The following is an 18606-nucleotide window of genomic DNA, read 5'->3' as shown; positions in this document are numbered from 1 at the left end:
TATGTACTTATTTATACTCATTGAATTAAATTTATATAATAAATTATTTATTTATAATTATAATTTAAAATTATTAATAAAATTTTACAATATAATTATTAAAGTATGATATCATATTTTTTAAAAATAACTTATCAGAATAATATATACAAAAATAAAATTATATTTATTCAACTAATGTATAAAATTTTAAAAATTTACTTTTAATATCAATATATATAAAATTTTATGTTAATATTTAAAAATAAAAATATAATAATTTTTTATATATAAATAAAATTATTATACAAAATTATTATAAATAAAAATTCATAACAATATAATATATATTCTGAATTAAAAATTTACTTTTTTATAAAAAAAAATAAAGAATTTAGTTTTTTTAAAACTAATTAAATTATTTTATATATTTTTATAACTCTACAGAATTAATATTGATTGATATTATAAATAAATTAATTTTATTTAATAAATAAGTATAATAAAATTATGTTATTTAAGTCATAAAATTAAAATAATAAATTCATAAATTTTTATTATCTATTTTTTTAAAAATAATAAATATGATTGGTTTATCATTTATTATTTTAATTAAGAATCAATAAAAATAAATATATCTATAAAATAATTTAATAATAAAATAATATTTAAAAAAATTATTAAAAAACAAATTTAAATTTAAATAAAATTTAAAAAATAAATTTAAAATACTATATATAAAGAAACATCTAGATTGAATTAAAAATAAGTAACAAAAAAGTATAATATTATTAGGTCTTTAATTATTTTAAAGATATATAAATATAATTTTATAATAAACACATTAAAATATTATATCGTTATTTAAAATATATATATATATATATATATATATATATATTATAACTATTTTGACATAAATATGGTGAATTTGAGATTTTATTTTTATTTTTAGATATATTTTTTTGTTTATTTCTCTAATACATTATTTAAACAATGATTAGTTTTTTTAAAATTTTATTGTCAAGTAAAATTGTACCTAATGAATGAAAATAATTAAATAGTAAAAAAATATTTATTAATTTCTTGAGTTACATTTTAATTAAAATTAATTATATATTTATTTTAAGTTAAATTTAAAATTGAATGATATTAATTTAAATTATTTAATTAAATACCATATTAATTTATATTATATATTATTAAATTAATTTTTTAATTTAAAAATAAATTTATAAATTTAAATTATTTTATTAATTAGTTTAGAATAATCTAAAGTTTGATATGTACTTTTAGACTCTAAAATTTATTATAAATTATAAAAATTACACTTACAATATTATTAATTTATATTATATAATGTTAAATTAAATTTTTAATGAAAAGACAACTTTATAAATAAAAATACTATATATAAAATAAAATTAAAGTTACATTAAATTAAAATTTGTTAAAATATATTATAATATTTTGTATAATAAAAATAATTAATAAGAAAATAAATATTTATAAATTTTTTGAGTTACCTTTTAATTAAAAATAATATTATATCTTTACTTTAAGTTATATTTAAATTTAAATAATATTAATTTAAATCATTTTATAGATTTGTTTAATATAATTTATATTTTCTTATGTACTTTAAAATAATTAATAAAATAATTTAAAATTTTAATTTAATAATATATAATATAAAGTAATAATCTTAATAAGTATAATTTTTTTTAATTTAGTGTTTAGGGTTTAGAGTTTAGGGTTTGAAGTATATATTGAATTATAGATTATATTAAACTAATTAATATAATAATTTAAATATATAAACTTATCTTTTTATTAAGAATTTAATTTAATAATATACAATATAAATTAATAATTTTATAAATTTATTTTTTAATTCAAAATATATTTTAATATTTGAAGTACATATTATAATTTAAATTATATTAAATTAATTAATTAAATAATGTAAATTAATACCATTTAAATTTAAACATAATTTAAAGTAAAGATACAATTTTATTTTTAATTAAAAGATAACTAAAAAATGTATAGATATTTTTTATTCTAATATTTTGATATAATATATCCATCAATTATAATAAATTATTCTTAAATATATTTCATAATAAGTATGAAGCATAATATAATCATTAATTCTTCTTAAACATAATTTATAATATAAATATTTATGTTATTGTTTGTAACATAATATAATTATTAGTTTTAATAAATATTTTTTAAATAGAATTCAAAGATAATAAGTATAAAGAAAATATAATTTCAATTCTTAAATTATATGTTTTGAATTTTAATATATAAAATAATAAGTAAATACAATTAATAAGAGTGATTTTATAGGTTCTAAATTTTAATACAATCAAATATAATTTTAATTTGTAAGTTATACATTTCAAATTTTAATTCATAGAATAATAAGTAGATAAAGTTACGTATATAAAAATGACTTTATAGTAATAAGTAAGTTCAGTTAATAAGAATGACTTTATAAGTTTCGAATTTTAATATATAAAGTAATAAGTAGGTTCATTCAATTTTACATATAAATATAGATAAATTTTTTCGATAACCTAATTTGCAATTTTTTTAAAACAAATTAATAATCGGGCATGCTATTTTCATTTTTTTAAAATTTATTGAGAATAATTTTTAATAAGAAAAGAAAAATTGTATTCAACTAAGATTTAAAATATTTAGAATGGCTAAATTATAAATAAAATCAAAAGAATGAAAGATTCTATAAATTATCTCTATTTTTATTGTTTTCTGATGAATGCTACTATGAATTTGAGTCCACACACTTAGTAAATACATATATAATTCAGCTCTCTCTAAACAAAATCTGATTTAACTTATTTAAGAAATAATTATCATTTTTAATAGTTTTTAAATAAAGTAAAAAATTACTTTTTAAAACAATTTTATTATGAAATTGGTTTATGAATTTTTCTTATAAATACTTAAAATTAGTTTATTAAGAATAGTTTTTAAGTAAATACCTATTTAATCTTCAAAAATATATATAATCGCATACATATATTTTACTCATAAATAAATTAAATTGATCTTTTTAAAATATACATATCATCATATTAATTTTTTAATAATTTAAAAGGTTAGTTGAGTGGAGTAAGATAGGATTTATTATTTCAAAATACACACATTTTCTTTGACAATTTTTTTTGTCGAAGACATTGAGATTTAGGTTGCAGATTTACCATTTGATAGTAGGGCCTATTTTCATGGCATTCATTATGTGTTGATCTTCATTTCTCTTTCAAGAACATGCTTAATATACAGAAACCAATATCAATATTGTACAACCATAATGCTTATGAAATGGCATAACATCATTCTCTTCATTAGCTCACAAGCTTGGCCATCCTCGAGTAATAAATAATTCATCACTCAAATAGCTGAATCATCATTTTGGGTGTCTAAAATTAATTTGATGCAAGGAGGTATATTATCGAGATTTTTATGTATAGCCATTCATTTTAAAGGTTGGTTGATTCAGTAACCAACACAATACTGAGATAGAAACACAATTTGTAGCCAAATTCTGCAGTCTTAGGATAATTGCTAAAACACTCCAAAAAAAATGGTACAAATTGAATTACAAATTTACAATCAACAAATTAAGCTACATTATTATGTCCACATTCTTTACCAATCTAATTACTTGATCTATTATATGATCAGAGGAAACACATGGTGAAGAGTGAAGAGAAAATCTAGCATCTCAATTGCATATGCAAGCCAAATCCCCACCATTTGATTGTTGGTTAAGGGATAACTTAGTGCACAGATAAAAAAAACCCTCACCCCTCCATTGAAAAGTCAATTTTCAGCTTGAATCCAAGTCGCTAGTGTTTTACATATACACCGGTAATTGAAGTGGATCTTTGAAATTTAGGTGTGGGATGGGTGATTTTTTGGAAGGATTTACATCACAGGGTCATTATTGTATTGATGCAGATCTAAATTTCAATTTGGTAAAGGAAAAAAAAAAACAGAAAAAATAACCACTGTATATGTATCTGTACATAATGAGGATAAATTTACCTAAGTGCTAACAGTGTCATGCTATTGCCTGCATATAAATGGGATAGAACACCATGGCTGTCAGCAGATGAATTAGACAGAACACATGACATTTGGAATCTGGTTCTGAACAGGAAATTGCTAAACTGATGTGGATACTGAAATTGCTATTGCCACCAATTAGGGTGGTAATGCTGGAAGCTGGAAACTGCTGGTGTAAAATTTTATACTGATTAGGCACCTGGATTCCTGGAAAATTGAATACAAGGGTAAATTGGGACTAAAAAGTGCTGTACTGGATTGCGAGAGTGCAAGCACCAGGGAGAATTGAACATGGCTGGAAATGCAACAGATGTGTGAAAAAGATTTAGAAGGATCCACTGTCATCATTTCCAGTAGAGCAGTAGCAGTGATACAAGCATAAAATATTTGGTTGCATCCATGTCTGTAACCTCAAGTTCATGGAAGTTCACTGATGGCATACATTGATCCACAAGTCTCTCCAAAGAGTCATGTAATTGGACAACTTGTTTCTCTACCTTTGACACCTGGAGCACACAACCAGAGAAACAACTAACTTGATCAATTGGTAAAGATGTCATGCACAAAATGAAACAGAGAGCAATCAAAATGGGTAAAGGATTAGCAAGTGGAGGCGATAGATTAAAAAATGTCCAATGTTCAATATCTAGCAAGGAAACAACTGGACCTCTTAATCAGCAGTGAAACCAGCCAGCTATCTTTCTCTCAACTACTACGTACATGAGAAGTGAATGCTTCAGCTACAGAAAACTTTGATCAGATTGGTGATGACTTAAAATCAGTCTTTCCTCATTCTGAACTTGTGCAAACTCCAAAATCCAACCAGCAGTCACAATTTGCAAATCTAGAACCAATTTATGGAAAAAAGCCAGAGTCCAAATTTCCCATGAGAATAGCAAATCGATCAAAATTGATAGCCAATATTTTATAATCAGAATGCCAACAGACAAATCGAATGAGACCATTCAATCAAAACATAAAGTGAGCTGGATAGAATATGTTGGCTTCAAAGAGAAGAAGCTCCACTTTCCACCATTAACTAGAAGAAAGCCTTACTCCTCTTGACCTTTTCTTTTAGAAGATAATTCATCAATATTGACCAAGTGATGTCATTAGGTATGAACTCATTATCCACACCTTTATATAAAAGCAGACATGCATCATTAAACAAACCCTCATAACAGAGCCTACTGATTAGTGTATTAAATGTAATAGCATCAGGACGAATTCCTTCACCTTGTAACCTATTAAAAAGGTTCAAAGCCTCCTGAACATGACCAATCTTGCAAAGACCGTTAATTAGGCAATTATAAGTGACTATATCTGGTGTCAAACCACGATGAATCATATCCCGAAGAAATTTTAAGGCATCATTTATTTTTCCAATTCTACAGAAGGCATTGATCAGAATATTGCAAGAGTTAACACTAGGAAAAATCCCTTTCCCAAGCATTTCTTCGAATAACCCCAACCCTTTTTCAACTGCCCCAGTTTTACAGAGCGCTTTAATAAGGCCAGTGTATGTAATATTATCCAGAGGACACCCTCTAAATAGCATTTCATCAACAAGCTTAAATGTTTGTTGAACTGAATCTATCCTAAGAAAAGCATGAATCAATGTGTTGTATGTTACAGTGTTGGCAATAACACCCTCCAAGAACATGTTGTGATATAAACTCAAGGCCTCTTCCATCTTATCATTCTTGCATAATCCATATATTAAAGAATTAAATGTATAAACGTCAGGTTTACATCCTTTGCCTGACATTTCACCAAACATTTGTAAAGCTTCTTCAATCTTCCCATATTTGCACAGACCGCTGATCAAGCAATTGTACCCCACCGTATTCAGACTGAGACCCTTGGCTAACATGCCATTCACAACTTCAACAGCTTCCTGTAATCGGCCTTGCTTGCAGAAACCATTAATCAATATGGTGTACGTGATCACATTGGGCTCAAAGCCTTTTCCTACTATCTCGTATAAGAATTCAAGGGCAGTGACCAAATGTCCTTTTCGGCAAAATCCATCAATCAGTATGTTAAATGTGTAAGCATCAGGTTCATAACCTGCAATTACCATGTTATTGTAGAGAAGATCTTTGGCTTCTTCAAACCGTCCACTAGCAACATAACCATTAATTAGTGTATTATAGAGCACAGTATTCGGGTTGGGAATTTTGTTCAACAAGGCCCTTGCTTGATCAACTTGCCCTGCTGTGCACAAACCATGCATTAAATATCCATAAGTTAAAGCATCAGTGCTGAAACCTCGAAGTAGCATTCGATCAAGCAACTTTGCCGCTTCATGAATCCGACTAGCCCTGCAGAGACCATGGATAACATCATTGATGGTCTGAACATCAGGCTCACAACACATCAAAAACATGTCCTCCAAAAGCTGCATTGCTTCATTCACTCTGTTGTTTTCAGAAAGAGCATGAATCAAGGTTTGGTAAATGACTGAATTTGGAACACACCCATGCTTCGTCATGTCCCTCAAAAGTGAGCAAGCCGAATCCACGTCATTAACCATACACAAGGCTTTCATGACCACCCCAAACGTATGCACTGTTGGAGAAACACCTCTACTCAACATGTCATAGAAAACATTAGGCGCTACTCGGGGACAATTTCCATCAACCAGAATCTCCAACACAACATTATAAGATTTAAATGTGGGGTTATAAGAATAAACACTCCACATATCCAACAAAAGCCTAGTTGCTTGGCCAGGCAAACCAGCCTTGCCATAATACTTCATAATCAAAAGAAAGAGTGATTCGTTGAACACGATTCCTTCTTCTTTCATTTGCTTCAACAATTTGTCTATAGTTTTGAAGTCCTCAACAGCCCCAAGCTTATGAATTAAAGCGTAGTATACATGAAAGGAGTGACAATACCCCTTTTGGGAACCAACCCTTTCAAACAGCTCCATTGAAGTGGGAATGTCAAGAGGGAGTTCCAACAATTTACAAAGCTGAGAGGGGCTAATTGGGGTGAGTGACCTTTGAAGCTGTTTTAGATCAAAGGGTTTGAGCAATTTTTCCCACTCTGTCTCTGTGTCACTCTCAGGTTCATTATCATTCATTTTGTTGCCAAGTGCACTTGTGCATAGTGGAAAATAAGGGATTTTGAGGCAAACTAACATGGTTCTACTCACATGGATTAATGATTTGAATGTGTTCAACATCAAGGTGAGAGATTTAAGTGAAGAAACTAACCCCAATGAAGCAACCACCACGTGGGTCGCGATAATCCCCAGAGTGTAGAGATGCCGCAGTGCTATTTTTTCCTCTGCTCCTGCGTTTGTGTAATGCTATACAAAGGCAGAGACTTCTCAAGTTTTTTTTTCCCCTTAAATTACATATCAAAAATATTTTTAAAAACTGAAAATTTTTAATTATTTCTTTAAAATAAAAACTATTCAAATGTTTATTAAAATGTGGGGTAAACTACTAAACTCATTTATCATTTCAGCAGATATAACCGGTAATAAAACATATTGAATTATTTATTAATTTATGCTTGAATTACATATTTCAAAAAACTATGACACGTTATGTTGAATATATCATACTTTCCTTTAAATGACACGCTATCCTCTCTATAAATTTTGAAGGGTCTTTCTGAAAAAAAAAATCGTTAAAAATTATGTTAAGGTGCTTTAGAAATTACAAGAATAAATACATTAATAACCCTTTTTTAATATTTTTTTATTCTTTAAATTATAACTTTTTTAAGGATATTAGTTACTATTTGTCAATTTTTAAATTACTGTTATCTCTTCTACCAGGTAAAATATATTATACTTTAGTTTATTTTAATGTAAACAAAATTAAAAAAAAAAAAAAAACTCTTCCAATATCACCTGTAGTTGAATTTAAACAACCGATAACTGATTTTAACATTTTATCAACTTTTAAATTTTACTTAAAAACTGTATTTATTTTTGAAGTCTTAAAATTGATAATAAAAGGTTTAAAATAAACTGATAATGATGCTTAAAAAACATAGAGAAAGAAAATATATCCATCAAAGACTCGTTTAATAAAATAAAGAAACATGCAATGCATATTAAATTTTTAATGGAAGAATTTGAATTTTTAGTAAAGTGGAGAGGTTAAGTCCCAAGAAACAAATAAAACTACAAAGCAATGCGTCTATGCAGAATGAGTCCTATGCCTAACTCATAAGAATGAGCATGAGAAGCCAAACCAGTCAGCAACATTACTTCCTTATAAACGTGAGATCTTTAAAGACCAATATTTGCTGCAATATTCCTCAATAGCTGAAAGAATGGTAGCACAAGGATGGTAGGGACTTTGCTTCCGCTGTATCAAGTGCAACTAAGAATCAGTCTCGAGCCACACCTTTCTAAAGCATTTTGTTCCAAGCTAACTAAGCAGTTTAAATCCCCCAGATCCAGCCAAGTGGACATCTATAGATCCCAAATTTCTGATAAATCCAATCAACCAAGCTCCTGTCTTGTCTCTGATCACACCATCGCAACATTGATTTTGATCCAATCTTGAGAAAGAAATTCCCATTTTGACGGACACTCGCTGATATCTTAGAAGAGCAATCATGTCTTAGATAAGTTAACTATAAAAACGATCCTAATACCTTGGAGATGATCCAAAAAATATAATTTTTGAACTAAAAAAAAAAAAGGTACATTAAATTGAAACATCTTTGAAAGAGAGTAAATTTACCTAATTACATTTGATAATTATTAAAAAGTTCTTGTGAAAGAAAACATGAAAAGAGAATTACAAATAACCACTTGGCGTGTTCTTTATGGATAATATTTAGAAAATTGCGTTTTTTAATCTTTTTGAATCTTCACGAAAATTTGTCAGTAGGCCAGCATCGCCTTTGTTAATTCTGATGGGAAGGACGTTGAAGCGAATATAAGCAAATGGAGCAAGAAGCTATCAAATTTCAATTGCAAGAACTAAAAAAGAGGTATAAAAATTAATAACAGCTATAAGCAACTAACCATTACAGAAACAAGGTTACCTATTATAATTTACAGTCATTTGCTGTTGATCTTGCAAAATCACTACATCTCATCCTTTAATGTGCATAAGAATGCTGGGCCAATACATACATATGAAACATGTAACCTTAGATTTAGCCACCATATTTATCCAACTAGGATTCCTTACATGGAGAATGTCCTAGTAGTGAAAAGACCCCATTGATGCCATGCCACTTCTCGGACTTCTCAACTCTTGTTGATTCACATAATTATCACAAGAGTTGCCTGCAGTAGGAAGTTTGTGACCTGGGGCAGAAGTTGAAGGACTAAGACCTTTGCCCATTTGTTGCACTTCAAGTGGAGACAGTATCTTGATGTGCCACACATTGTTCACAAACTCCCTGCAAAAATATCAAGTGTAAATGTTTCTGCAGAGAATCAGTAATCAGCTAAGTCTAAGCAGAACAGTTTCTTGTTAATATATTCTTTTTTTTTAGTCAGCATCTTCAATGATATACTCAACATTAATGAGCAAAAACTTAATAGAAGAAACAAAAAAAATAGCAGAAATAATTATTGAGATCCATAAAATAAAGGTCTGTAAAATGTCACCACGTTGAAATATCAAATATAGAAAAAACTTCACTGACTATTCCTATAGCACCCAATGATATAAGCACCAAGGAAGAATGCCGTAAATCATATAAGATATTAATGAAAACTTAAGCCATTAATCAATGAAACAACTATAACTTGAACATAAATAGAAACCAGTATATGGAAACTTACTGCCAAGGATCATCACCAAGAAGAAGAACATCATTCTCCCGGTCAACAAATACAAGCTGCCAGCCTGATCTCTGAGTCTTAGGGTCCTCTAGTTGACCTTCAAGGCCAAACATGCGAGCAAGCTCACTGCGCAGCTCATCATAGCTGCTGAACTTAGAAATGTCCAGTGACCTTCCAAAGGACCCTGACTTGTGAACCTGTCAAAATTACACCACATTCATCAACCAAAAAAATTATAGTAGTCCTAGACAGTAGATAACATCCACATGCTGATTGGAGAATATAGTAGTCCTACAAAAGAAGAGGACACAAAAGTGAAACTGAAAATTTTTCATGAAAACCACTATTTAATGGTTATATAAATAGGGTCCGAATATCCCTGTAAAATAGAACCAATTCAACATTGAACATAAATATATTATATAATTATATTTAATTTGTACCTTAAACTGATAAAGTGATGCTTTATTTTGGTAAATGATATTAAAAAGGGCTACACATAAAATATATAAATAAACCCATACCACTTATAAACAATAAAGACATTAGTTATTACCTTAACAAAGGTTCCAGTTGGTGTATTTGCTTGGTCTACATTTTCAGAAGACTGCAAGAACCCTGATTCATCCACACAACTTGAAGTGGTCATGTTTGAACTTAAAGGAAAATCAGTGCCCGTAGCACCACCACAATTTGAAGCAGGAAATGGCAATGACAATGAATCATTCACGTTGCCTATATTTCTCAGGTTTGACATGCCATTTTGCAGCATAAGAGAAGAAGGATCAATGTTAATCCCAAATAAAAGATTGCTCTGAGGATCAGCAGCACCATGGTATGCAGAATGTTCTCTTCCTGGAAATGGAGGCAAAGCAGTAAGTTCAGACACATTTGATTGTGATGCCCCCAAATTTTCCACCTGAGGCAGTATGCCATGAGCAGCAGCAGATGCAAGCTGAGGTTCAACAGCTATTTGCTTGGGTAGTATGGCTGCAGAAGATATCACAGAATTGGATCCATTCAAATTATGTAACTGGGAGCTTCCATCCTGGGAGAATGAACTCAGTAGACTCTGGATAGGTGAAACATCAGAACCAGAAATATGATTCCGGATAGGCTCAGGAAAGCTCTGCTGCTGGCAATGTGAACCTAGGGCTTGCATGGGTGGAGACTGAGACTGGGTACCTGACGCAAAATTAGATAAAGGAGAAATGACATTTGGTAACTGCTGCTGAACAGGTAAGTTTTTAAGTTGCTGCTGCTGTTGTCGCTGATCATTATATGGGTGGTAACGATGCAACTGCTGTTGCAGAAGTTGTGACTGAGCAGGCACCTGGTTTTCTGGAAAACTGTGTAGAAGGGTGTTTTGAGGCTGAGACTGTGGTAATACTTGCCTCTGTACCTCAGAAGTATGAGCACTGGGAACATTGGAAGTCTGCTGAAACTGCAACAGAGATTGGGAAGATTTTGCAGGATCCATTGTTCTCATCTCCTGAAATGCAGCAGAGGCCATTGCTTGGTATAAATCTGGTTGAAGGCCTGGTATAGAAGCATCAAGTCTAGGTTGCATCCATGGTGTAACACCAAGCCCCTGGAAGCTCAAAGATTGCATTCCCTGATCCCCAAGCCCACTTTGAAGCCACATGAATGGAGAACCAATGTTCATGTCACCATCCTTGAGACCTGTCTTACACAAAATGAAAGGAAGAAATAATTTAAGGTGAAGATGTCATGTACCTCTCAGCACAAAAATAAAAACAAAACATACTGTCACAGAGAATGCCATGACACATACAAAACCACCACATACCATATAAAGAAGGCAGGCCAGAAGGCCAAGGGCGCCTCAACCTCAAGGGGAATGGAGATGGATACATTGGGAATGTTGTCAAAGGTTCAATCTCCCACAAGGAAACTCTTGGCTGCCTCTCCCCTGCAGTGGACTCATCCCAGCCAACCTACACCAGTACACAAAAGTTAAAACACCAAATTCTACATCATCTCCAACACAATATCAGATACTTCTACGATTGGGTTAAATTCTATCGTTGTAATTGCATATAATAGCTGGATGAACCAAACAGTCTCAACAAACCTTCACAGATCGCCAGTGTGAATTTGGCCAGCGAACCGGATCTAAATCACTAATACCTGTTATGGTACCCATGTATCTGGACAAGAACATATTACAGTGAGCAGAGATGCATTAAAATTTAAAAGATTGAAAAAAAAAAAAACTTGGAAAAGCCTAGCTTTCTGAAGGATATAAGCAAATATTGCTGTGCTAACCATTCAAAGCTTTTATCTTTTGAAAAATTGGAAGGAAACAAGCATATATTTCCATGGCTAATCATTTGCAAAAACTTTGGATTTTAATCTTTTGAAAGCACATAAGTAATGCATCAACATGAACATTTGCAATTGCCAAACAAAAGTGCACAGCAAAGAATGGCATTAAATGGCATGCAAAAATATCTATTAATACCACAACCATGGTTAGAAACCAAAGAAAGAGGACAGGTAAAGAGAAAGAGGACAACTGTTGAATCAAACATCACAACACAATTGCTATGACACAACTATTGAACTCACAACTACACATGGTTCTCTCAAAATTAAGGGGTCCAACTAACACTCTTTTCCTGTAAAACTCAGGGTGGAATCACATGCAGTTGCCGGCAACAGTGATTGGTACTGCACCTCAGTGTTCTGTGAGTAGCACTATTCCTTTCTTTATTGACATAACAAGAACACTACACAGTCAACCCAAAGTATTATGTGGTCATCACCCCACACCTTCCTCAATAAACCACATCAAAAAATAAACATAAATAAAATTTGGAAAGTAAAGTTAGATTACTATGCAGGTCACTTTCTTATACATTTTGAGAGAATTTAGATATCCCTATAGTTTGAATTTGCAATAGGGTTGCGTTCCTACAGTTTCAAAAATAATTCCCTGAATCCACCCTACCTTTGGAAATTTAGAGGGTCATAAAAACCCAATTTTAAAAAAATGAACCATAACAATTGCAAATTACATGGACTATCTAAATTTTCCCAAAAAATAGGGAACTAAAAAGTAATTTAACCAAATCAACAGTCTCTCGAGTCATTATAAAAACATGAAAAAGTAAACGCCTTATGGGTGAAGAATTTTTATCCTCCTAGAGTTTCTTCATTAACCAGGGACCAAAACAGTAATAAGAGATGGGAAGATTTAAAACAAGAAATACCTACCGACGGACACTTGATTCTTCTGTCTCAAAGAGCATCCTAAATCGCATGCCAACAGAAACTCGCGTATGATACACAGCTTTGACGTACTTGGCCAAAGGAATGACAAATTCAGATGGGCTTGCCCTAAAAAATAAAAACCAAGTTCAGCATTATTTGTAGAGTACTAATTATGATCATTAGCATTAATGTACAAACCTAGGATTATAGAATATAGTAAAGCGGCTGTTTGTAGCAGCTGCATGAGCTGCAGCAGCAAGAAGACCAATGTGCATGCTATCACTTGACAGAACTGATGACGGCATGATAGTCTGTGGACGATTTGCTCGCCGTATGCCCAAGAGTAATTGATTTTTTTCATTCCTGATGAAAAGGACAGGAAGACGTCTATATTTATCAGGTCAAAACGCTGCCAGACACATTATTTTAAAAGAATGAAGAACTTTTACAGATATAACGTGACTCCCAGTCTAAACCCTCTAATAAATTTCCTCCTGGTTTAAAATACATCAACAACTAAAACTGTGTACACAGATGCAACAGACTAGATAATGAAGGGAAAGAAAAGGTGTTGAATCTCCATTCTCCAATAGGTCAAGTCAACAGAAATATTAGAATTATATACATATATACCAGATGAAAAGGACTGAATCACCAGCAACAAGCCTCTTAGCACTGACAAAGACACTCCACCCAGTAGTAAGAAGATGCCTTTTGGGCTGACCTGCAATTGAAAATATAGACTAGTTAGAAGTGAAAACATTTAAGCAACAATTTAAGCAATTTTCATGACATCAAATATAACGACAGTTACTTGCTAATCATTCCATAGTATAACTATAATTTGCTAACCACTCCTTAGTTTCACTATCGGCAATTTGTCAAACATGACATGCTAAAGGCTCTTCAGTTTAGAAGGAGAGGAAGAGCCACAAAAGATAAGACGAATATAATTATAGACTATACACTGAAGCATTATAATGATCCTTAAAACAGCTTTTCATACCAACCACGCAAAACAAAAAAATTGGACTGACCAAGGTTGACTAAAATTTAAAATTAGAGCAGTAATGTTATTTTAAATGTAGTAAAGCAAAGCTTAACACAAGAAACAAACTTACCAAGCAAGGTAAGCAAAGCAGTCAACCTATGGACCTAACCTAATAAGTATGAAATGAGTATGCAATACAACAGAAGTAATACCGCGATAGAGTCACATGTCATATGCAATTAAATTAATACCTAGAAACCTATGTCCTGCTCCAAATGCTAATCTAATTGCAATGTTTCACACAATAAAAAGGAAGGTTGAATATTTGAGTTTACGGAATACACAAATACATTAGAGATGCATTGGTTTAGCAGTAATTAAGTACAACAGCATAAAGTGGACATAAATATGCACACACAGGGGACTGCAAATAAATTTTGAAAAACTAACCTCGAAATATGTGTCTGAATTTCCACTCATTATCATGGAGGTCTCTAGCAATTAGTTCTTGAGCAGGAGGCTGCTGGGTGTAATCCTGAGAAACAAATTATAGAAACATATCAATCATGTCAAGAGCTGACAAACTAATTGCAGTGAATCAACTATAGCAGAAAGCAGACAAAATCACTAACTCAATATGACTTACAAGGGGAGGGAAGACTTTTTCAGCTGCTCTTCGAGGAACAGAAAATCCTCCATGAGTGCTTGTATCACTTGCAGTTAATGTTTTACAGAAGTAGTTGGTTGGTTGTTTGCTGGGAGCACCCAATTCTGCAGGCAGCAGATATACCTCCTTTTGCTCTTGCTACAAAATGAATCATGTCAAGATATGATAAAAAGAAATCAGAAAAAGGTAGCAAATAAGAGAAAAGCAAGTACTGGACTTAGAGGCTGCAGAGTCATTTGAGCATAGACTTCATCTGTTTCAGCATCTGCCTGCAAGTTGCATGCTTAAAAGGTTCAGATTCAGAGTGCAAGCCATAAAAATGTTATCTGAAGTAGATTTAATCTCAATTTCTGAATTATTAATTTGATTCTTACATGCATCGTCACATTGTGAAGCTGACAGATAAGTTGTGGCGGCAAGTTTGGGTAATTAGGAATATGTGCATCTACTTCTCTGTTGGTTGAAGCAGCAACCTGTAAAATCCACGTGTGCATGTCAACTAACTGGGGAAACATATATAAATGAAATATCTGAACAGCAATCAGTTATTCGGAAAATTTGAACGCAACAATAGATTAGAACAGAAAACTATTTGGCTTGACCCCCAAACAGAAATAAAACTGAAAATTATCATAAAGTTGATGGGCCAAAGAGTCCTACCTGTCTTATTAGACAACTCATAGTCACTTGTTTTTAGCATAGTGCTATATACACAATTATAGAAGAGACTTATACCTTGATCATTAGACTGATCAACTGAAACCTTGAAGTCAATTTCTACAAAAAATTAACAAAATGCAGCTCATTTCAAGCATAAAGCAATATCATATTTGATACTGGGGACTGAACCAATGAGCTAGATTGGTAGCAATAACAACAGACAGCATAAAATCAAAAGTATAGCATGTTGGTTTTCACTTCACTTAATTAACCCAGCCTCGCTCCCTCCAGGCCCAACTTAAACATTAATCCATGAACTGCTGGCATTCGACTTACAGCTTACAGCTCTTCATACTCTCACTGTTTCAAAGTACTGATTGAATCCCCGTCAAATACCAATCTATCTTATCTTAAAACTATGATCTTGAACAAGCAAAAGCATAAGTCTACTCCAATGACTTGGGCAGACAGATCAACATAGTACAACCGACCAGCTCACCAAGTCCATATGGATATACTAAATGAGGTTCTAATTATCTATATGATCTTATGCACCTTTTGGCAGAGCAGCTTCATCAAATATCCATGAAAAGCAAAATATTCACGTATAGTGTAACAAATCCAGCTTATAGATACAAGTAGCTTTACTGACCTGCTCACTGTGACCTTGGGGAAAGTAGACTACACGACTTCCAACAGGAGGCAGAGAAACCAGAGGGCCAGCACATGCATGCCAAAGTTCAGAATTCAAACATTTTTTCTCCCCTACACAATCACATGCTAGCATGAATATACATGACGTAAATCATTTCACATCATACCTCACATAATTCTAAAATATAAGTGAAAGGGATACCGTGGTGCAGTCTACAAGTGGCATATCCGTAATAAATGTATTAAACGCATAGCATATTTTATCAGTCAAAATAACACACCATGATCCAAACTCCAGCTACACAAACAGGCAAGCAGAATAATTATACATAAATAGTAATTCAACCTGGTCGCCTCAAACTTGAAATCATAAACTGTACACACCTGCAGACTTAACACCGACGTATTATATATGAAGTTGAAACAAATCAGACACCAATCAAATGGGCTAGATGCCACAAAGTTGACCTTGACATATATTAAAAGCAAATAAAAAACATACTACAGCAACTTGTTAAACCTCAGTTCACGCCATATAATGCCAAACAAGCACCTACAAGTACTACTAGCACAAGCATCCTACAAACCCATGCAACGACAAAAAGAAGCACCAGCACAAATAGAACAAGTACACCAACAAACAGAGGTAAAGACAAGACAAAAAAAATAAACTAAAAAAACAAAAAGTGGGTTTGCAGCATACATAGCAATCAGCACAAAAGAAAGAAGCTACCTTCTTCTTCAGCCGGTTGATTAAATCCAGAAGAAGAAAGCTTCATGCTTTGAGCTATAAACGAAGTTCCAAACCACTAAATTCTCAACCCCAAGTTGAACAAAAACACTATCCATGCACGTTTTCCATGTTCCCTGAATCAGAAATCATGCTGCTACTTCATAACCCACCCTCCCCCACCGCCCCCACCCACCCACCCAAAATTGAAGCCAAAAACAACACTCTAGCTACACAGCATCATCCAAAACCGCTTCCAATGCAACACCCGAACCTTCTAGTTCTCATAACACACTGAAATCCAACCCTAATTCTGAAGCTGAACGCAAAACCCTAGCTTCCCAGATCTAAACAAAAGAAGGATTCAACAGTGGAATTAAGGGGATAGGGATATAGAGGAGCGTGACGTGAGAGTGACATTGATGTCGATTTTGGTGGATTTCAGTAGAAGCATGGAATGTGATGTGAGAGAGAAACAACAAAGAAGAGAGAGAGAAAGAGAAAAATGGGTGTGGCTTGTTACTCAACAACAATAATGCACAGTGACTGGTAATAATTGATCCATGGCATGGTATGGTATGGTATACGAATGGTAACGACAAGTAAACTAAAAATACGGAACTTTCTACGCTTCGAAATCGTAGATACTTTTCGGATACCAACGGAAATACAGGCTATGTCTGGTCTGCTCCAATGCATGTTCTGTTGACTTGCAAAGAACCAAACAAATGTGAAAACGGAAATCATTTTTGGACAATTTTGAAACAATCAAATAAGTATGAAACGGAAATTATTTTGGGAGATAACTTTAGTTATTTTTAGAAAATAATAATTGTTGTATAATTTAGAAAAATAACTTTAATTGTTGCATTTTATTTTTTAGTGTAATTTTAAAACATGTGTATGTAGAAATTTTTAAAATAAGTTAAAAAATTATATATTAAGTATTTTTTTTCAAGTGTTAAACGATGAAACTAAAATGAAAATTTGACAAGACTGTTTATAAAAATATATTAAAAGGTTTCAATTTTTTATTTTTATATTTAATTTTATGTATAGTTATAGTTTTCTTATTTTAGTTACTTATATTTAGTCTATTCTGTTTTTTTAATTATTTAAATTAAGTTTTTATTTTAAATTTTTTAATAATTAATAAAAATAATAAAATTATGACATGTAATTTTTTTATATAAATTATAAAATAAATATAAAATTTAATCAATTATTTTTTATTTAATCATTTTATATTTTTATAAATTTAATAAATTTTTTAATTATTGGATAAATTTTTTGAGTGGGAAAATTAATTTGAATTATTTTAAAATTGAAAGATTAAATGTGAATAATTAAAAAAATTGCTAAACTTGTACATAAATAATTCTATTTATTGTGTATTTTTAGTAAATATTATATTTAATTCGTGTTTTTAGACAAATAATTAATATTTGAAAAAAAATTGTTAAAAAATATTTATTTTATTATATTTTTTGATGTAGTGAATATTTAAAAAAACGTACAACTATAACTAATATTATAGTCGTTTAATTTAAAAATATATATATTATTGAGTTGTGTTTTATCTAATTATTGTGATATTTTTAATTTTGTTAGAGGTCATAATTAGGGAAACAAACAAATAGAGATTATCATTAAAAATCACGATATTAATATTAAATGTTGCCCATTTAATAAAAAATAATTAGTTTTTTTTATCATAGTCTTTAAGAAAACAGTTGACAAATTGGTATTATTTTTTAAGAAAAAACCCCATTCAAATAATCTAATTTTACTTCATTTACAAATCATCAGTA

The 18606-nt window shown here is 31.0% G+C and overlaps 2 protein-coding genes across 4 annotated transcripts; both read right to left on the bottom strand.

Moving 5' to 3' along the window:
* Positions 1–3581: 3581 nt before the first annotated feature.
* On the bottom strand, positions 3582–7906 carry LOC113847808 (pentatricopeptide repeat-containing protein At5g64320, mitochondrial). Of its 2 annotated transcripts, none has more exons than XR_003501791.1 (2): positions 4751–7906; positions 3582–4589 (listed from the first exon to the last, which is right to left on the bottom strand). XR_003501791.1 is itself a non-coding variant. In XM_027477097.1 (2 exons), the coding sequence occupies exons 1-2, from the start codon at positions 7274–7276 to the stop codon at positions 4939–4941; spliced, it is 2187 nt and encodes a 728-aa protein (XP_027332898.1). In that variant the 5' UTR covers positions 7277–7906; the 3' UTR covers positions 4347–4938. The 2 variants fall into 2 exon arrangements, 1 of the variants encoding a protein (XP_027332898.1); XM_027477097.1 differs by having other exon boundaries at positions 4347–4999; positions 5151–7906.
* Positions 7907–9022: 1116 nt separating this feature from the next.
* LOC113847807 (auxin response factor 6-like) lies at positions 9023–16953 on the bottom strand. 2 transcript variants are annotated; one of them, XM_027477094.1, is made up of 14 exons: positions 16799–16953; positions 16064–16176; positions 15126–15224; positions 14964–15020; positions 14731–14889; positions 14535–14619; positions 13727–13817; positions 13292–13456; positions 13097–13219; positions 11952–12027; positions 11667–11814; positions 10413–11539; positions 9857–10053; positions 9023–9468 (listed from the first exon to the last, which is right to left on the bottom strand). In XM_027477094.1, exons 1-14 carry the CDS (start codon positions 16842–16844, stop codon positions 9267–9269), a joined length of 2688 nt encoding a protein of 895 aa, XP_027332895.1. In that variant the 5' UTR covers positions 16845–16953; the 3' UTR covers positions 9023–9266. The 2 variants fall into 2 exon arrangements, with proteins under 2 accessions (XP_027332895.1, XP_027332896.1); XM_027477095.1 differs by having other exon boundaries at positions 15000–15020.
* Between the last annotated feature and the right edge of the window lie 1653 nt (positions 16954–18606).

Source organism: Abrus precatorius, unplaced genomic scaffold (genome assembly GCF_003935025.1).
Source record: "Abrus precatorius isolate BTA unplaced genomic scaffold, Abrus_2018 Scaffold8, whole genome shotgun sequence".
Lineage (NCBI taxonomy): Eukaryota > Viridiplantae > Streptophyta > Magnoliopsida > Fabales > Fabaceae > Abrus > Abrus precatorius.
This window is presented reverse-complemented; position numbering and strand designations above follow the sequence as displayed.

What these genes read in the sequence shown, in the direction of transcription:
- LOC113847808 (XM_027477097.1), bottom strand. Translation starts at nt 7,276, where the DNA reads ATGTTGAACACATTCAAATCATTAATCCATGTGAGTAGAACCATGTTA. An exon ending in AATTATCTTCTAAAAGAAAA is followed by an intron (nt 5,000 to 5,150) that starts GGTCAAGAGGAG and finishes TAAAATATTGGC; the next exon opens with TATCAATTTTGATCGATTTG.
- LOC113847807 (XM_027477094.1), bottom strand. Translation starts at nt 16,844, where the DNA reads ATGAAGCTTTCTTCTTCTGGATTTAATCAACCGGCTGAAGAAGAAG. An exon ending in ACTATATTCTATAATCCTAG is followed by an intron (nt 13,220 to 13,291) that starts GTTTGTACATTA and finishes TTTATTTTTTAG; the next exon opens with GGCAAGCCCATCTGAATTTG. An exon ending in TGGCCTGCCTTCTTTATATG is followed by an intron (nt 11,540 to 11,666) that starts GTATGTGGTGGT and finishes TGTGTAAGACAG; the next exon opens with GTCTCAAGGATGGTGACATG.